The sequence below is a fragment of the Corapipo altera genome, unplaced genomic scaffold (genome assembly GCF_003945725.1).
Source record: "Corapipo altera isolate COAL_440 unplaced genomic scaffold, ASM394572v1 48b, whole genome shotgun sequence".
Classification (NCBI taxonomy): domain Eukaryota; kingdom Metazoa; phylum Chordata; class Aves; order Passeriformes; family Pipridae; genus Corapipo; species Corapipo altera.
The window spans coordinates 10,526,143-10,546,705 of NW_020884884.1; the positions used below are offsets into that span (position 1 = coordinate 10,526,143).

The 20,563-nt window shown below is 42.7% G+C and overlaps 1 protein-coding gene across 2 annotated transcripts in view; it reads right to left on the bottom strand.

Moving 5' to 3' along the window:
- CALM2 (calmodulin 2) overlaps positions 1-20,563 on the bottom strand; it is a 40,413-nt gene that overhangs the window by 17,545 nt on the left and 2,305 nt on the right. The window contains exons 2-7 of one of the 2 annotated variants that reach the window (XM_027641553.1): positions 18,116-18,300; positions 17,018-17,148; positions 6,884-6,923; positions 4,932-5,015; positions 1,123-1,210; positions 806-1,003 (exon numbers count right to left, since the gene is read on the bottom strand). In XM_027641553.1, the coding sequence (XP_027497354.1) occupies positions 988-1,003; positions 1,123-1,210; positions 4,932-5,015; positions 6,884-6,923; positions 17,018-17,148; positions 18,116-18,230 (474 nt within the window). In that variant the 5' untranslated portion in view covers positions 18,231-18,300 and the 3' untranslated portion in view covers positions 806-987. Of the gene's footprint in view, positions 1-805; positions 1,004-1,122; positions 1,211-4,931; positions 5,016-6,883; positions 6,924-17,017; positions 17,149-18,115; positions 18,301-20,563 lie in introns of those variants that run through there. The other variant, XM_027641554.1, reaches the window with a different exon arrangement.

Consider the following 20,563-nt stretch of genomic DNA (forward strand, 5'->3'; position numbering starts at 1 on the left):
AGATATTAACAAACAGAGGTTTATGGATGGTGTTGGATGGAAGACACCTCCTCTAATATAAACATGCTTGTGGGAATAGCTGCATTTTTCCCTTGCATGTTGAAAACCCTACCCTGTCCTTTATGCCTGGTCCCTGAAGGACTCACACCTGGACTACACAGTACCCATCAATTACAGGGATGGCACTTCTTTCCCTACAAAATAGTACAGGAGATTCCTCCCACACTTCAGTTTCTGTAGGAAGTGCATAGATAAGAGCACTACATGGTCTGAGTCGCAGGCAAGAGGGACTGCATTACACGCTTTCAGAACATACCCATAGCTGTGTCAATGCTGAAGGCAACGCAGGCATATCCCAATCAGCATTTGGTAACTCAGATATGGATAGCAAGGTAGCTCTAGAAGTGTAGTGCTTACCACAGACTGCCAGACCCTCTCAAGAAGCCATTCAGGTTTGAAGCCAGCAGATACAGAGCTCTATTGTGAGGATTACATGGCTCCCCTACTTGAGGCTAGATGTTGTAAAGCTGATTCAGGTGAGCTAAAGCTGACTCTTTAACTATCTTGTGACCATTCACTGACATGAAACAAGACAAGAGAGTCCAAAAAAGTAGATGGGTGCACTCACATAAAACTGAGAGAGGCTGGAGGAAGATGCAAGATCTAATCACAGGCTCTGGACTAGGTTTAAGAGTAAAAAGCCAGTGGGACTCAGAATCTTTATTATTATTATTATTGTAAAGAGATAAACAACTGCTTGCATTTTATGAGGATTTCTGATGGAACACTGTCTATAAACCTGCAGTATTTTCTGTGCTCCTATGAGGAAAACCTAGCTGTAGGTCTTAGTTTCACAAGCATATCTTCTGGAAGATGAGAAGGCTGCCTGGGCAGAGGCAGTAGGAGATCCCCTTTCTAAACCATGTTCTTGAAGTACAAGAATAGATGGCCCTCAACACTATGAGAAGATCTTGCATTTTCTGTGTTTCATTTTCTAAAATGCCTTAATAGGAAGGAAAGCATAAAACCTATATTTGCTCCAAGATAACAGGAAATCCCACAGTAATCATCTATAGTACAGTTCTGTTTTCCAGGGACTGGAAATAATATCATAACACTTACAAGAGGTAGCATAAAGTCCAGGAAATTGCATAATGTATTCCAATGCCTTCAGATTCTTCAAAGACTTCTTTTTCTTTCATTTGATAAGCTGTAAGAGAAGGAGAAAGTTCTCAAGAGTTATCTGCTCTTCCACACATGGGGCAGAAGCCTTTGTCGATGAGAACCACCACCCAATGATTGTCATCAGTGCTTACACAGGAATGAACCTCAGTCTAGAATGGAGACTCTCTTGAGTTTGATGAATATGATGGAGAAAGCACTAGCAAATGCTCAGTGGCCAGGATTTTGCCATTTTCAGTGGGAAAACACAGACAAAATATGTTTATTTCCCAACCAGACTATGCCATTGTTATGGGTTGGTTTCAGTTCATCCGAAACCAAGCCCACAATATATGGAGTGAAGTAGTAGTATAATGGAATTCATAAACTTGACAAAATGTATCCAAGCAACTGTTTAAACTTCCCCTCATGTGGAGATCTAGGAAGACAGTGGTCGAGGAAGAATGTGGTAATTCTCCATTTTGACAGGAAAAGATGGCTGGAAGAAAAATACGCTTTTCTATATCTGAAGACTCTTAGTTTTAGTGGCTTTCTACATGGAAGGTTCTCATCCTAACATATTTTTTCTTTATTAACAAGCAAAAATGACAGAATAATAGGCAACTGCAGTTAAAAAATTACCGGGGGAGGCAAAACAGTGCTTATAATAGAGTTATTGCTGCAACTTAATTAAGGCATAGTGCCAAATACCTCTGTGATGAAAAGCAAATCGATGTAATGATGCTTTCCCATTACCTTTTTTTGGGGTAGCGAAATGTCACAAAATATTTTGCACACTTCCTACTGGAGATCAGAGCATATGGAACTGATATACAGCAGAAAGCAAAAGGATTTTGGTTAAAATCAGTGCAGCAGACAGCTGCTGGAACTGAATGTTAAAATATATTTTAATTTTCTAATGACAGTAAAAGATTAAGCATTTATTGACTATAAAACTTCAAATATAGTGTAGAATCTGACTAGATTAAACATAGTATATCTACTTCCCTTTTTCTCTCAAATAGACATTGTTTCACCTAAACGGAAACTGTTCTGTAAATTCAAGCCATGCCATTTAGTCTTGTGCTCTAAGGTCCTACATGTTTAAAGTGATTAAATCCACACACACTGGCAGCTGAAGAACCTATCTCTGTTGAATTCAGTAGGCTTTTCACTGGCTGTCTTTCAGCAGGTCACATCCTGAGCATCTTATTCATTTTTTCCTCTCTCTGTAACTCAGGCACACTTTCAGAGGGGTTTATGGACACAAGGGCTGATTAAATACTGAGCAAACAGTTCAGAATTTGGCTGCTTTTATAAATAATGATTCAAAGGTTTGATTTAGCTACAGATGAGCCTGAGCCACAAAAAATTGCATCTGGATCCTAACTGTGTCAACTCCCATGGCAGAGATTTTTTTTTCCCAGCCAAAGCTTGGCCTGAAAGTTCATGCAGAAAGACAAACTGTGAATCAGAAGCCTGTATCAGTGCCCCGGGTGAAGTGCGTACCAAGATAGCCTGCAGCCACATGCCAGCTTGCCATTGACCTTTTATCTGCATAAATAGTCGTGACCTTTGGGCTGCTCAAATTAGTGCTAGCTGCTCGAGCAGTCAAGTATCACAGCCCTCTTCTGCTCAGGCTGCATCCCTTTGCCTCTAACCTCTCGTGCCATCTCCTTCACTGGGCAATGAAGGCAGGTGGGGGCATGAGATAGCTTTCTTACCTCTGGGAACATCCTCTGCCTGGAGGAAATCCACCACTAGCTTCACTACATCAACTCAGTGACACCAGGAAGACTTTGGATTGATACTTTTCTATAGGACACAATAAATCTACTTCTTGCTGTGACTTATTATCCCCTCTCATTGTTTTTCATTATGTTTAAAGTAAGTCCTTAAAAGAGTTTTAAAATCAAAAGAGATAAGTTTTTACCAAAATAGTTATTCTTTTGCTAAGTCTCGAAGTGAGTTGTTTTGCTTAAAAAGCAAAAGTAGATCCCTAAACCACAGACCTTTTTTTAAAATATAATCTACTTTTTATTCAGTGGACTGTATGCTTTATAGCGTTTAATGCCCATTATTTTCTCAGTAGACCAGAGCTAACATGCTCTCTCATGTAAATAAACATTTAGTCCTATTTCAAAATGCATCATTTGTGTCCCTGAAACCACAGCAGTTTTAATTATTTTTGGAAATAGGTATTTGCGCAGTTTTACAAACACTTTTTTTTCCATTGTTTAGAAGAGGTCCTTTGGTTGTTTAAATGACAACATTGACTAGGCCTGAGAGTGAAGAAAAAATTAGTGGGATATTTTTAAAGATATAAAGCAAGAAAAAAATATATAAACATTTTCAAGGTTCTCCAAGACACTGACTGCACAGACTCATTTCAAAGGGAGGTCACTATGCTTGAAATTCTCTCCAAAGCTCTTTTTTTTCTGATTTCCTTTACCCAGAGCTTTTTTCTTTTTGTTTCAGTCATGGGCTACCACAGCCCAAGTGTATTTTTCCTCATGATGTACATTGTCTACATGATGCTTTAAAAATTCAATTGACTCTTATTATGCATTCTGGAGACATTTTTAATTGCACCAAAGGAAACAGGCAGGCAGGTAGTGAGATAGCTAATAGGTAGTCGCTAATCCTTATGTTTTTAAAACTAAATTTGAGAGAGCCATCCCACAAGTAAGAGTGGGAGCTGCATGCTGAAGCACATGCCTGCTGCCTTTGGCAGATGTGTTGGAAGGGAACTAATTGTTCTGCTGCATCATGTCCTTCAGCTCTGCACCAAAGCCTAATCCATGGTGGTCTGGATGAGCTGAACTTCACCCCAAATTTCGGGAATATCTTCTTGCTGGAAGGGCTGAAACCGTACCCATATGGTTCTCGGCCAGCCACCCAAAAATCAAGCATCCCGCCTCTCTCCCAGAAGGATGGTTTGGACAAGGGTTACAAGCTCTGAGAATGAGTCGTGAGGGTGCAAGACCTGCAGATGCATCTTTATGCTGTGCAGTTGCAGTGGGTGCAAGAGAGGACAAGGGTTTCTCTCTCCTATTTCCATAGCAGTTGCACAGAAACAAGACCCTGTGACTTTCAAAGTCTATTTGCCAAATTACAGCACCTCCCTTTTTAATTACACCTGAAAAAGGGCATTTATATTTCACCAGAGAAGCAAAGGAAGGGAGGGCCAAGAGGGCTGGTCTGTATCCTTCTCCTCTGGAGCCATGGAGCCCCTCACACACAGGCTGCACTACACACAGATGCAGAGAGGAAAAAAATTGGGCTACCCTTGCTGAAACATTGGCAGCACATCACTGTTTACAACTGGAATTCTTGCTGCTGGCTTTTACCAATGACAACTTAGGACAGGAATTGGAAACTTCATATGATGATGAGGTCAACTTTTTTTCACTTTTCCAGTGCCCCCAGATGAGCACAAAGCTGCTGAAGTTAAGATTTATGATTGCTTGCAAAAAATTGAGCTTGAGCCACGACTTTTAGCTGGCCCTTTTGTGTTATCTTTTATAGCACTTCCAACAGCATACTCATTTGAGACTTTTAAAAGCAATTTGGGCTGCTTTCATTTGGTCCTCATTTCAGCTCTCCCACTTGATTATCTGTGCCCCTACCAGAAGCAATTTTAAGTTGACCCATTCTCGAGTAAAAGAGAGGGCACTGCATGTGTTTGCAAAGATGTTTAACTTGTGTCTGTCATCTGTGATTAATATTAAATCTATTGAGCTACATAAATAAGTAATTCACTGACAAACCTGTCAAACTGATAGTAATTTCTTCCTCTCGGAGTTTACAGCTCATAGGTATCCCTTTTAATGGTTTCATTTCCTTTTGTGTACCTGGAGATAAAAACAGTGAGTTAGACAATCACGTGTGGAAGATGGAGGGCTGCTCAGCTGTTGTTTTCTGCCCCCCTCCCACTACACACAACGTACATAAATGTGCATAAAAAGGTAGAGTGGGAATAAAATAACCCTTTTGCATGTCACTTCTGCTGTGGTGGTTTGTGCATGAGAAGTAGACTCCTGCTCAGCCTTCTGGTTTGGATAACAGCCCTGTAAAATCATTTCTACCAAGAGACTAGGGGTCTGGTTTTGTTCTCCTGCAAATGAAATTAGTGGAATTATATAAGCGTAGAATCAGGGGCAAATGAAAGGAAACTCTTGTTTACTCTTTTGTATTTTTATGGAGTTGGGCTCCTTAAACACAAGTAAGGTGATACTCTCGTAAGAGATGGAAAGCGTGTCAACAGGCACCTGGCCTCAGGAGGACTAGCCGTGGCACTTCAGACTTGCAAGTCACACGATGCACACAGGTGTTAGATGCAGTGGGTGTTAGAGAGTGGTTTGAAGCAAAATAAACTCCCCAAACTGGGAAGCCCCTTGGAGCTAAGCAAAAGGAAACACTGAGTGCAGGGGATCTAGATGAAATCCCATCCCCTCTTCACCTTGTCCAGGTGCCTATATCAAAGCTGTAGAGAAGGATCTCCTTCTAACCAGAGATCCTTTCCTAAAACTAATTGTGTAGGACCTCTCTTTGGAAGCAGTGATGGGATTGCTTTCCCTCAGAATCCACCCCAGCACCAATTCAAGCTGTGTGCTGTGCTGGTACTGGGCTAAAGCTCTTTATCCGTGGGAATTCTCCTCCCTCCACCATTAGCTGCATATGTAAAACCCTGCATAAGCCATTGTAGTCTCTGGGATCTGGGGGTGGAGAGTGGAATGGAAGAAATCTTGTAGCAGAATATATTTAGCTTCCATCTCTTCCAGGATGCTCCTTCACACCTCCTAGTTAAGTGCATCTAGCCCTGTACTGAGCTGTGGAAATGCAGAAGAACCAGCAGATTAAGGGGCTCGATGAAGGGGCTTGGATTTATACTTCAATAAAGCAGCCTCAGTACTGAAAACATAAAAGGCACCTCCCAAGTTATTTGAAAAAAAAAAGATGTTTTAAACACAGTTCATGGGAGAGAACCAAAGTTGATTCCTAATGCTATTCAGCTACAATGAAAGGAAAGTAAAATTTTATGTCTGTGCAGAACTCAAAAATGGGATCGAGATTATTGTCTAAAAGGACAGAAATCACATTTGCTAAGCTGTCTTTTGCCTGTGATGTTTGGTCTTTGCTGTTTTTCACTTAACAAGGCTTCAGAACTTACTACTTGGCCTTAAGGAGTGCTACTGGAGGCAGGGAGTAACCAGCTCATGGTTATCCGCTGTGACTAAAACGCTGACAGTTTGAAATGAATGTTATTCATTGTAACTGCTTTGACTGAGGCCATTTCATAAGGAAACAATTAAGAGGCAGAAAACATATCATAACAAAGGAATGAGAAGAAAGATCAGGAAATACAAGCAGATTGGATCATTCTCTAAAAATGGATACAATATTTACTGTTGGTGATTATAACAAATCTAAGACTTGAATTACCAGCGTAGAGCTGACAGGACTCTGAATTGTAGATTCCTTTCATGCAGTCTAAGAGAAACAGTTCAGATTAATGGTGAATGTAAAATTTAGGTCTAGCATAGAACAAAATCTTACTTATTTCATATGGGTGCAGAATGGAGTCTGAAAATAATGCGTTAAAAAAGTGGTCACAACGGAAAATTACAAAGAAATAAAAAGCAAAGAGGAAATAGAAAAATATGTGTGCATTTCCTTAAAACCAAGAGGAAAATGTAAATGTACATTGAAGAGCACTCACAGTGATTTGCACATCTTCCTGAGACCAATCTAAATGCAACCTGAAACGAAAAAAGGCTAAAGAACAAAATCCATTTCTAAGAGTTGTGTAGTCTTACAGGCAGGAAATACCCAGGAGGAGGATTTTTTTCCCCACTGCGATCAGAGAATAAGTGAGGCAGTTAGTGGAAAGCATATATCTTAATAAAGAATTCTGAAACGCCATTTAATACTTCTATATGTCTGAGTAGTTAAATTAAGAGAATATCAGTGCTGAGTGATATGAGATAGAGAAGACACTGTCAGTCATGCACAGCTGGGAGCCAGGATGTCCATGTCCCTCAATTCCTAAAATAGTCATCTGTATCTGCAGGAAAGTCTGGAAATCACTTCCAGCAGCTACCAACACTAGGTCTCCTAGTACCACACTGCCATGCCTTGGTGCTGTATGCACATTCACACACTAAGTTTCAATATGTCCCAAACTTGAGTGAATTTAACTTGAACTTGCACTGTTTGGCAGTAGCAAACTGCCATGCAACTCCTCCCTCTTCACCTCCACTTAGGAGACTAATTTCTATTGCTGCTGAAATCAATTTTAGTTTTATGACTGGCCTCACTGGAGACAGAATTTGGCTTAATTTCTGGATCTACACAGCTAATGGTTTTTCTAACAACTGTTCGGAGCTGGTGTAAAGTCAGAGCAGAAATATTTAATGCCTTGAGACTGGCAGAACATCCCATTCATGCCCTTGGCTTACCGGTGAAAGGGATATCAGATACTGATGCCTTCATTCCTGTTCAAACACCCTGCTTTCCTTAAATAACAGTAGTGCATAAGTGGAAGTCATCTCACTTCTTCAGAAAGCTGAGAACTGTGCAAATGTCCACTGAAACTCACCAACATACATTGAGCAAAGGGTTGGTCAAGAGGGCACCTGAACCTCTGAAGACCATTACAGGCCTAGTATAGTGCCTCCACTTTCATCTTCCACCATCCTGCCTTCCCTCCACTCCCCTTGCACCTCCACAACTCCTCACAACGTGATAATCTGCAACCGCACTTGTCTGAAGCTATGAGAGCTCCAGAAAGCTGTGCTCCCAGGGTGGGTGGCATTTGTCCACAGCATTCTTTTTCCAGCTGCTTCTCCCTTTCTGGAGCATCCCTCTGAAGTAGTGATCACACTTCCTGCACCTCCTGCTGCTCATCCCCAGGCCACTGGCTTTGGTCACTCAGGGCAACCACTAAAGTTGCCAGCTGGAAACCCATGCAATTCCCAGTCCCTGGCAAATGGTTTTGCCTAAGCAATAATGAAGCAGAGCATGGCAGGAGGCAGGCAGTTGAGAGAAGGGGTAGCTCTACACCAGATGTGAGCTTCATCCATCTGCTGGACACAGAAAGCAAAGGTTGCAGAACGAGTAATCCTGGGCATCACTGGCATTTTAGAAAGAGCTACATATTTGACATAGTTTCTCCAGAAGAACCCTTTAAATAGTAAAATCTTTGCACATTTGTATTCACAGCTCTTACGATTTTATTTTTAAAGGGAATGTAGGTGTTCATGAACAGTGGGTGTGAGACTGACAGCACTAGACCAGAGCTCTCCATTTGCAGAATAACTGCTGCATTGACTACTATGCTGCAAACTCCTGTAATGGCAATATCAAGGATTGAGAGGGTCTTTCCATCCATATGCTAATTTTGCCTTTGTCCTTGCTGCTGAAGCTGTAGCAACTAAGATGGCCTGTGGATGAGTGTGCTTGGTTGTTTAAACACTTGCTAGAACAGACACAAGATTATCAGTCCTTCCAGACAATAATTACTTTTAAGCTTTAGCAGCATTTGGATTTTGCACTCCATTGCCATAGAAGTAGCTTTTCACATGACATCATGAGTTCTCTGACACATCCTTAAACAACATGTTCAGGTCTATTTTTTCTTTATTTGCTGACTTTTTGTTCTTAAATATAAACAGTTCAGGCTCAGGTACTTGCACCTAACTTTGGAAATATCAAAGGTTCTTACCAGTTTTCCAAGAACTGGGGAGGCACTCATGAGAATGTATGCTGATGTGTCTTAAAGAAAACACACTTTTGTCCATAGCTGGAGTAGCTTATGCCTCTAAGCATCATTTGGTAGGCAATTCTGCAAATGAGAATGATCACATTGGGCTTCCAACCCTTTCTTGCACTCCAGCCCACTTAGAAACACCTTCTGAAAGAAAACTCCTTGGTAAAATCCCTCTGACCATTAAAAAAGCTGCCTCTTATTCCTTATCTGTTCCTTGAGCCATCTATTCTGCACATGATAAGGTCAAGAGTGGTGCTAATACAATGTAGAAACTTTCCCTTTCTTGAGGCATGCCAGGTATATTACTGAATTGAGTTCCTACATTTTCCTCCATGGCTATAGGAGTGCAATTCCCTTCCAGCTATTTCTCTGAACCTTCCAGTCCTCATATGTTAATATGCTTTGGCTTTTAGTTACGGTTATTAGGAAGGATTCTTCTTTAGCCTATATTTTATTTCTTTGCTTCCTTTGAATAATTTAGGGTCAAGTTATAATTTTCTCTCACTGTCTCTAGGCTTGTGCAGAGAAGACCAAAATTCTTCTAATTTTTGTCATTCCCTGCCCCCACCTCCAGCTAATTGGAGTGGTTTTGTTAATGTGTTATGCTTATATGCTCAGTCCTCTGCTAACTGTCTTAAGAGTTGTTTTTTCCTTGCAAAATCACCACCACAGCCTCTTGCTGTGAGGTCATCTAAGGCTCCTTGTGCACTCTCCTGATTTTATGGTGGGATCTTTTGTGACGAGTTTTGGCCCTACCTTCCTTCATTTCATGTTTTTAAAGTACTTCTGTGGCAGTCAGTTCTCTGAAGCACCGTTTTCTTTCCTTTGAATCGACTGAGAATCTGGGTTAAAGTGACTGACTGATGTGACAACAAAGGAGCGAATGTCATCAGGTCCAAAGGATTTGATACGCTGTTAGTTATAAAATGTACTCGGACAGCCCAAGTTCTGTGCCAGATTAATATTTGATGTCATGGGACTTGACTGGCTGTAACTGAAATAGTTGGGGCCATTGTTGGGAAAAGTTAGTGCTCATAGGAGCTGACAGCCTGATCTTCCATTCACCCAAAGGCACCAGTTGGAGTGAGCAGTGACAATGCAAGTTTCCCTATATTTGTAATCACTGATAGGTCAAATTCTCTTTGCAACATTGAAGAATTGTGTGTACTTTCTATTATCAGCCAGAACTTTCCTTCTTCCAACAGTTTAGAGGGTATCAGTGCATGGCTCCTGTCGACAGTGGCTACTCCCTCTCTCTCCCTTCTCCCTCCTCCTTCCCCAGCCATCTCCACCTCTCCCAGTGCCGGTGGCAGCTGCAATAGCCTGCTTTCTCTGGGTGAGACAACACCTGTACCCTCCTGCCTGAGGCTTCTCTGCTCATTCAGTTGTGGCAGGCACTATTTAGTCATGGCCACAATCAATGACAGCAACCCATACACCAGCTAAAGGGAGGCTGGAAGGGTACATACCCAGTTGGTGTAAAGGCCCCAAACCAGGCTCTGAGGAGAGGATCCCAAACCAGGATCCACTCTTCAGCACCAGCCTTTCAACACCAGGAGGATTCTGGCTTGATGCTTTGCAGGACTGTGCTGGGCAGCACATAGTGCTAGGGGAGTGCAGGGAGAGTCACATGGGAGGACAGAATTCTCTCCGCATAAAAGTCATGCATTTGCTACCATTACTTGTTAAGAGTTATGAAAACAACACCTGGGATGCAGATGTGTAACTCTGGCCCTAAATGTGTATGTTTGAGGCCTCCTTACATAGTCCATGCATCTATATAGTAGTCCAATATGCTCAGAAATCCTGAACTCTCTCACATAAGGAGAAAACAATTATGGCCTGCATCATCAGTGCTGTCCAAAATGGCCCTGTTTTGTTTGCCTGCTGATCCTTTGTCTTAAATTATTGAAAATCTCTCTCAACTAATGAGGACCACATGCCAGTGACAATTCATTTAAAAAGGAAAAAAAAGTTGGTGTTGTGGCACATAGATATTAAAAAAATAAATCAAATAAAACTTGGCATTGTAAATGTAAATCAGTGGACTGCAAAATTGTATTTGTCCTAGCTGGATAGAGTACTTGATGAGTTCCAAGCTGTTTGCCCCTTTCTGAGGAGAGATGAGGTCTGCTCCACTTGTGCTGTAATTTCAAGGCTGTTGTGAAGGACAACAGGACTTGGACCTTTCCACCTTCAAAACAGTTTATGCATGCAAGAAAAAATTAATCTCACAACATCCCACAAGACACAAATCCTAGCCCTCATTTACAGAGAGAATGAAGGGAGAGTGGATATTTTCTCTGAAGCCATGAAGCAAGTCTCTGTTAGAGGTGAAATGTTTGGCTCCTGGTCTTATACTGAGAAATTCTGACTATGTCCCTCTTAAAATTCTTTCAGTATCTACAAACTGCAGGCAACATAGTGTCTGAATAGTAATAATTCGTGATAAAGCACTGTAGTGGCTAGCAGGTACACAGTTGCCCTGTAAACACCTGAGTGAGATCTGGCTAGCTGTAACTTTCAGCTCAGGATACCTGAAGGTGTCACAGGGGACAGTGTTGCTTCTCATCTGCATTACACCCAACTGCTGCTTTTCTGCAAATCTGATTCTTGTTCTTTTTATAGAAAGCTATATATGACCTAAAACTCTGCTCAATTGAAATATATTTACATATGACCACATGGAACACATAAATATATTCCTGCTATCAAACAGTCTATTATCATCAACATATCTACAATATCTGGTTTTTGTCTTCTTCCATATTTTGTAACATTGATAATGATGACTATTAGACATAGAAACAAATAGCATTTATTACACTTTATCATTGACTCTAAGTGTATGTAATTACCATGCAAAAGCGAAATAGTTTTAAGTAGTTTTATCATGCTCAATTGCATTGGCCAATAGCCCTCCAAAGACTCCTTTCCCAGGTTTTTCACATGTACAGTCCTGAGAAGTGAAGATTTAATTTCATTTCTAGAGACTGTACTGTTTCAAACTCATCACCTTGAGGTTGGGAAGCCCATCAAATGGACTTTGCAAGGTTGAAGGAGGCTGTTTTCAGATTTGAGAAGGTACAACTGGTCAGGAAGACTGGGAATCAAACTAAGACCTGTAGCCTCTGACAATAGGGTAAGGTGAAAACTAAAAAGAGCCAACAGGTATAATGAGCACATCTTTTTCTTAGAAGTCTGAACAGTTGATGCTCAAGATTAGAACAAGGCAGTAAAAGATCATTAGGACAAAATATAAAGAACCTGGAATTTGTGACTTTTAGCACTGTGGCTTTCCAGCACTCTGTGTGCAGGAGAAGCCTCTTCATACCACCCACCAGGACTGTTCTACCAAAGAGCCATGCCTTCTAAAATCGTTCTCAAAGAAATTTTAACTGTATGGAGTATGCTATGCAAAGCAGTTATCAAAAAATAGATACCAGTTCTGTCCTTGATATTAAATAGGATCATTTGGATTACTGCAATCAAATATTAAAAAAAAAGCATTCATTATGAATGTGAATTTACATCCCTTCAGTTGTAGAAATGATCAGAAGAATATCTCATTTAAAATTAGCATTCTTTAAGTAAGACTTAAAAATTGAATTGATTGGAGAATAATAGCCTATCCAACTCTTTGCTGTCTTCAACTCTCTTTAAAATAAGAACTTTTCTTAAGAAATATATAAATCATTATTATTTTCAGCCCATATCAGTTATGCAGCCCAAATCAGTTTGGGGCGAGAGTTATTTTGGGTTGGTTCCATTGGGATAAGAATCCTGATGGAGTTGGTAATTCCTTACAACACTGCTCTTGATTAACACTGAATGCACAAAGCCCTTTGTCCTTGAACTTTTAAAATCAAGGCCAAACAAGAAGGAAGGAGTTTTGTTTGCAATTCTGTGTGTCTTTTGCTTGAAAGTACTGTGCCCAAAATCCCTCCCTCAGGTTTTGTTTGGGGTCACAAACATGTAGCCTCCTCCAGCTACATGTGAGCTTGCTTGGCTCTCTGTGCTATTTCTGTCTCTCTTCTACCCCCCAAGGAAATTGCTGCCTTCAAGTTAATCTCTACCTGAATGGGTAGATTAGTCCCTAACCAAACAACCCTGCCTCTGGGTTCACATTCCTAAAGAGTCTTATGGGGAGCCTGCCCAGCTCCAGTTGTTTAAGTGATCTGTTAAGACAAAGAACAGTTAATTGCTCTGATCTCACTTGAATAGTTGACATCCATCAGCTCAAGCTGGCAGGATGTATCAAATCCTTTCTAAAACACTCTAACCTCAATCATCACTGTTGTAAATGCTGTCCCACCTCTACTTCCCGAGACTGTAGCCTGAGAGCTGAGGCTCCAGTATCACCTAGCTCAGCACCAGATCTTCCCCACACTTTATACACCTCTCTGGCATTTCCAGACACTGCTTTTCAGAACAAGAAGTATTAGGCCATGGAGAACTATTTGGGGCTTGCCTTTGCTGCTTCTGCTACGATCTTGACTTTGAACTAGTATTATCTGTGATGTCTTTCTGACTGTCTACATCTTCCTGACATGCATAGCTAGATACTGCATTGGAAATGCTGTTAAATAGGAACCTATCTAAGGCTCCTGAGTTCCATCGTATCCAGATGCCATCTGCTATGAACTCAAGCAATCCTTAACACTGCCACCCTTGCACCATGCTGTTCAGGCTGGAGGCAAAGCCTTCAACTGCTCTATAGACAAAAGGGAATTCCTTTTCTTCTTCAGAGGCTACAGAGAGGGAAATATGTGTTATTATGGCAGAGGAAAAGGCTATCTGCAATGAATGGACAAGATCTGTCTGTCAGTATAAAACGTTCATAGAGTATATGCTGAAGGAAAGGTAGATTATTTTTTGGGGATCATAGCCCTTCTTGGTACAGTGGTTTAGGAAATGTGCTAAGTGGCAGATCATGGGCCAGTCACTCGACTAATGCCAACTGACATCTATACGTTAAGCTAAACCAAGTGATCTTTGGCCCTAAGAGAAGCAAAAGTCAACCATAGGTACACGATACATATGCACACAGAAAGCAGCAAAACAACCCCAAACCACAACCAAACCCAGGCCACACCACTCCAAAGATTATAAGTAACTAAGCAGAACAAAGGTCTATCCCTAAATGCTAAAGTTCAGTGTAAGGGCTTTTTTTATGGCTGATAACATACCGTGCCCCACTGTTAAGGACTTTTTATAGCTGAACAAAAGCTAACAATCAGTTTTTATGTAGCACATCTCATAAAAAAAATGAGAAAGTGCTCTACCAAGGAGGTCAATATTGTTATCTCCGTTTCTCGGAAAGCTGAGCAGCAGAGTGGAGGTAAGGTGCCTAAGGAGCCTTACTTAGAAGGCTATAGGAGTGCAGAAGACTTCTCCAGTCCAAAAGTCAGAAGTATAAAGGGGCCAGCTGTGCTTTACTCAGGTACTTCACAGTACTCTGTAGTAGGAACGGAGCAGCTCCACCGACAGCTCTGGGAGTGCTTATGGCAGCCAGGTCCACCCCTACGCTAGGGTACAGGCAGACGAACAAGTTCCTGCACCGTCAGCTGGAGTATGAAATTACAGCACTTCAGCTGCTTTGCAGAAGCGGCCACGCGCGCACTGGGCCGCCACCACCGAGGCCAGGCCGCTCAGCCTTCAGTGAAGGCATGTAAACCACACCGGCACAGGACGGAGCTGGGGAAAGGTTAGGAAGATAGCCAGGATGGGGGATTTACTGAATCTATCGCTGTTCAGCTACCCCAGCGGGTGCATCCTTACCACACTTCTGAAACTCCTGCTCACCTGGGAGCTGGGACCCTGCAGCACCAGTGCCTAAGGCAGACCTGGCACGGTGTTTGCAGCTGGACAGGGTCACTCTATGCTCTGCAGAGCAGCCCAAAGGACAGAGCCAGTCTCCTGACCCCATGGTCCTGCTTCTGACTGCTCTGGGAAGCAAGTAAATGACACAGCAACGTTTATTTTTTGATTTAACATGAAACGTACCACTGGCCTGGCTCACTGACCCTGGTTTCCTGCACATTGCTGGTGAGTGGAAAGCAAACCTCTTGCCACAGAATTTAGAGTTCTTTACTAGGGAGAGAGGACTAAATCACTCTCTCTTTTCCTTCTACATGTGCAGGAATAAAGCCCTCTTTTTCTTTAGGATAACTTATTAACCCAAATTACCTTCCATTCTTATCTCATCCTGCTTGTGAGTCACACTGACGGGCTTTCAGCAAGACTTTCAGAGCCCTGCAAAAGTCCTCCACGTGAATTTTTAGACTTGGTGGAAACTTGCCAGTGCCCATTCCTTTACTCGACCAAGCAGCCTCAGCAAGGGAATCTGTAGTGCAAGGCTCACCTCTTCTGTAAGGGTTCTCCATTTGCCTCTGGTTTACCCTGCATGAAACATGATCTGTGGTTTCCACATTTAAACCCCAGCAACATCCTCTGCAGCCTGTTGGTCAGTCTGCCTTTCAGCTCCTCGTGGGAAAAAATCTAGGAGCAGTCAGTCTCCCGGTAAGGATGTATATAGCAGACTATGCATCTATATGTTGTCATGGAGATGGCATGGGATTTGTCTGAGGGTTTTGCCAGTTGGGTTTCTTCTGCATGACACATTTGTACAGAAATTAGGTTTCCACAAAAATACAGTATCCAAAGTTTTCCAGAGCATAAGTGGAACATAGATCTGTGTCAGAGCAGATCAGGTCACCTTATTCATGATGACTTGCATGGGCCTTAATTTTTTATTTTCCACCGAAATTGCTCCTGATTTCATATCCACATAACATCACCAAGTTCAGAGAATTAAACTAGTGAAAAATAATTGAGGGGGGGAAAAAGCAGGCCATATGTTTCAAAAGAAAAATTTAAAAATACAAGATGACAGAATATAGTAGTCTTCTGCAAATACAGTGGGACTCAAAGAACTAGTCAGGGAATTGGCCTTAACAGTTAACCTGAGACATCTGAAACCTTCATCATTTTCCACCTTTGCCTGATGTTTTTAAGGTAAGCAATTTTACTGTTTGTGTCCATCTAATTTTTTTTCTATTAATAGTCTCAAAAAATTAATAAAAGTTATTTTTACTTAAACAGCAACTTTTTAAAAATCTTTTAAAAGGGGAAAAATTAATCCCTTTCCAAATTGCACCTTGTCCATAAAAGACAAATCATGTGGCCCACAAAAATCATATTCCAAATAGCACAGTAAATGCCTGCAATCAAAGAGGCCAAGGACCTAACAGCTAATTATGTAATCAGAAGCAAACCTGAGAAGCCACCATCAGCTCACAACCTGCAGACCGTCTTCAGTCTAAGCATTTAAAAAAAAAATCACCCTGGTCTTTCTAGATGACATCCTTATGGTGTAGCCTTTTCTATCTAACCACACAGTTAAACCCCTCACCTTATCCAAGCTCTCATCTAACTGTGCTAGATTAATTTTCTAGTTGTACTTGGAAATGACAGTCTGCTGCTGGCCTCCTTCTAAAGTTATTCAGATTTGAGATTACTGTAGAGAACCTGCTGCATTTTCATACCACTGCTGGTACAGATCCACTGAGTGAGAAAAGCTGCCTTGTGTCTGTTGACATGAATAATCCCCAACATTTTTAATATAGGCTGCCTTTGCCAGTTGGCTGACACTTGTGCTATGCCATGAATAAAAGCTATTTGATGACAGTTGAGAAATGGACTCAAGACACTTGGTGCTGTATTTCCTCTGTCCTATGGGAGCTGGTCCCCATTGTTTGTCATGTGCAGGAATGTAAAGATGTTAAATGCAATTTGAACACAGCCAGTGGTGACGTGGTAGTGTAAGGCAGTGTAGTACAGTGAGACCCCAAACCTCTTCTAATAGCCTGCTTCTTATTTATGTTCCTCAAATGGCTTCGCTGCCTATAGGAAATTTAAGTCACTGTAAGTTTAAATGCATTTTTATGCATTTATCTAGCTAAAGATCCAAAGTGTGCCTTCACATCAACAGAGAAAAGATTCCTCTTATTACCCAGCTAGAGGGAGTTTAAAGTTTTCTGTGAATCATATAAGCAAGGGGATTAATAATACATAGTTACTTACTGGTGACTGCTGCTCTTCAAAAGACCCTTGCATTTGTATCTGTGGGGTGTGCACTGTAGGAGAACTACAAATTCCTGATGTGAAGAACATGCACTCCAGGAAAACCACGTGGGACAACAGCTCAGGTGACTCTGCATAAGTGTATGTGGTGTGTTAGTGCTAGTAAGGAAGAAAAGATAGGAATTTAAGGTAGAGTTGACATAACAAGAGGAAAAATGTTTGTTTAACAGCACATGGGAGATGGATTGAGGTGTCTGAGGAGTATGAAGAGAAAAAGCAAGATTGAACCATCTAAGAACAAGATAAAATGAGCAGAAAGGAGGGATGACTGGGAGAATACAGGCAGGAGGAGGAGTGGGAGGAACAAGATTAAAGGCAAAGTAACATTACAAAGGGCCTTGAAGGGAAAGATAGGGAGATTTACATAGAGGCTGAGAGAGGCATGAAATCAGTGGGATTTGAAAGATGGGCTGGTGTGTCACAGCTGTGTGTTTTTTAGCAGGAGAGCAAACAGGGAAAGTAAGTCAGAGGAGAGGAGCGGAAGGAGGGCAGACTGCTGCAGCACAGACATCTGTTGCATAGATAAGAGTCTTTTGAAGAGGGACAGTGAGGGAAAGGTAGATTTAAAGAACATTTAATACATCCCAATACTTAGGAGACAAAGCTTACAGATAACCCATTAAAACACTTTTATTAACAGAAAACCCCAACAGACATCATGAAGTTTAAAGGCCTGGCAGGAAGAGGCAACACATAATGTACTCAGCAGGCAAAAGTCCTTGAAAATATGGTCATTGGCCTGCAAAAAAAGCAACAAGGGCTGTTATCCTCAAACAGAGCATTCACTTGATTCCATTCCAAGCTGATGGGTTTTGCCCTCACCGATAAGTAATATTAAGCACATTTACAGGTTAGTCAAAGTTTTCTCTCCACATAAGTCCTTACCAGAGTTTTCTCTGCAAACTTGACCCAGCTGAGAGAGGCGCTACCCACTGCCCTCTTCCCTGTTGTCAGATCAGAGCTGGAGCTGACAAAATGCACCTGCCATAACGACTCACCACTAACGACCCTGCACCTTCAATATAAAGTTTCAAGCACCTGATATTAGTGTGACACTGGCGAGCTCTGCTGTCTCTGTCTGCAGGCCTGGAGCTTTGCAGAGCATTGAGCTTCTATGAGGCACCCAAGGAGAGATGAGGTGGCAATGCTTCATAGCTGCCTCTGGGAAAGGAAGCCCTGTGCTCTCCAGCAAATGGCTGAGACAAGAATCTGCACAAAACCAGCTGAAACAGCACGAGAAAAATCAGAAGCCGGAGAGAATTATTTCCCCCCCCAGAACAGGGAAGAAATGGTGTGCATAGATAGTGTCCTGGGGGTTATAAGGCGAGACACGGTGACACAATGATGGCATAATTTCCAGATGATCTGTCAAGCAGAAGATGCTTTGGAAAGCTCTGTTAGCCAGATCAGTTTTTGGGATGTGTGACTAACAGCAATAGGCCATAATAATTATTTTTTAAATGTCACTTCAAGCACCGTTTTCTCCTGATTATCACTAGAGCACATTTCTGGCACAAAGTGCCTCTGTACAGTGTATCTTGCTAGTATCTGAAGCTAGCACTCAGCTTTAGGCAAAGATGTTAAAAACAGTATAGCATTTTGCTCTTGCAAGGGAGAAATCTCACAATTAGGCCATCTGCTACCTTGCACACCAGTGACAGCTTGTCCTCCTATTTGCTGATAGAACCAGGGCTGGCAATTAAATAGCAGCCCTTCCTCCCTACCCTCCTCCCAACCTCAACAGCTACACCCCTGCGCCACAGCTCCTCTTGTGCAGCACCTACCAGAGATTTCCTTCTTCTCCTGAAAACAGACAAGCTGCTGCACTCCCCTGCCAGGTACCTCCCTGCAGCCAGTCCCTGCCCCTCTCCTTTTGCCCTGTTTTTGGCTCCCTTGAGCCACAGCACTAGGTGAGAACAGGCTGATGCTGATGTTGTAGAGGATGAAGTTACAGCTCCTAAATGGCATGATGCTTATTCCCACATCATATTAACCAGTCACAGTCAGGAGGGAGCTGCCTCTGCACCTGATGTGAGTGCTTTCATGTAGCTTGAGCCTCCTCGAGACAAATCTGTTTCAGAGTAGACTGAGAAAATGACTGATAGGCCGCACTAATTTCAGCCTTCCTGCAGGCAGGATGTTATACTCTGTCTCTACAAATAACTGCACCCCAGCATAGAGGTACCCACCCCACCTTGCAAGGCAGCGATCCGCTGTGGTGGTGTGGAGCTCAGCACTGCTGGGCACCTTCACACTTTCATCAAATCCAGCTTCTCTCAGAAGCCACATCCTTGCTGTACACCACAGTCCCCTGGGCAAAGAGTTCACTAGCTTCTTCTCCTGGGTGCTCCCTGCACAGCACTGGCACCATGTCATGGAGATCACAGCTCCTGTGTTCTCCCCTTCCATTTCCTGTGCCCTCGCCCTTGCTGCACTCATCAGGCATCCTCCCGTCCTCCACCTCCCTGCAGAAGACAGCTCTCTTCAGTGGGCTGCTGGTAGATAATGTGCCTGACTCATAATGGCTTGCTTTTTTTTAAAGAAGATGGATATCTCTGAAGTTGGTGGGTTTTGTGTCTCTCAAATTCATAATCCTGTGATTGTGATGATGTTCAGCACTAGAGTTACTACAGCACAGAGGCTGGATGCAGCAGCACGCTCGGGGCTGAGTGCCAAGCTGGGAGCAGAGAAACACAGTGCACATGCTTTATAAGCCACAGAGACCTGTAGCAACGCCGTGCTCCTGATCAGATACCACACTTTGCCTTCTTTTGGCACATCAAGAACATTAGCGTGTTTTCAGCAGGACCCAAAAACCCAGACACAAAAAGGCAGATGTGGGGCTTAGCTTCACAGTTACTTTTCCTCTGACAGCTCTGTAGAAAGCTAAGTATTCATGCACCTAATTAGCATGTACTTCTTTAAGGGGGCTTGTCCTCTTAGTGCTAATCTGTGCTGAATGGCCGAGCACACAGAATTTTACTTATGGTGCTGGATGAATTCACCTGTGGGGCAGCTGATCAGTGCAAGGGTCCCTGCATCGCTCCAGTGATGAAATGGGGCTTGCTTTACTCTGTTCGGTGAGATACGTTTCCCCTTGCTGGGCTCTCCGGCATGGACAGACATTTGAAACGGGAGGTGGTCTGGGTCGATGGAGATGATGTTTGTCATGGGGAAGCGGACGCGTTCCTGCTGCCAGGCAACCAGCGCTGCAGCGCCCGTGCCAATGGCTGCAAACACCTCTGCAGAGGCAGGTCTACAGAAGGAGTGGCCAACCCGGGGCTGCTGAGGGGGTCCCATCACCCCACGGAGCCGGGGGGTGCCACAACTGCTCCCCCAGGGGACTCCTACAGAGGTAAAGTGGGGAGATGGGGCTGTACCCCCTTCCCTGCCCACTTGAGGGTCCCTATTCAGGAGCCAGGGCACTCAGGGAGCCCAATGCCCACTGCATCAAAGGAGACTTTCTGCCCTGCTTCCAGCTGCAGT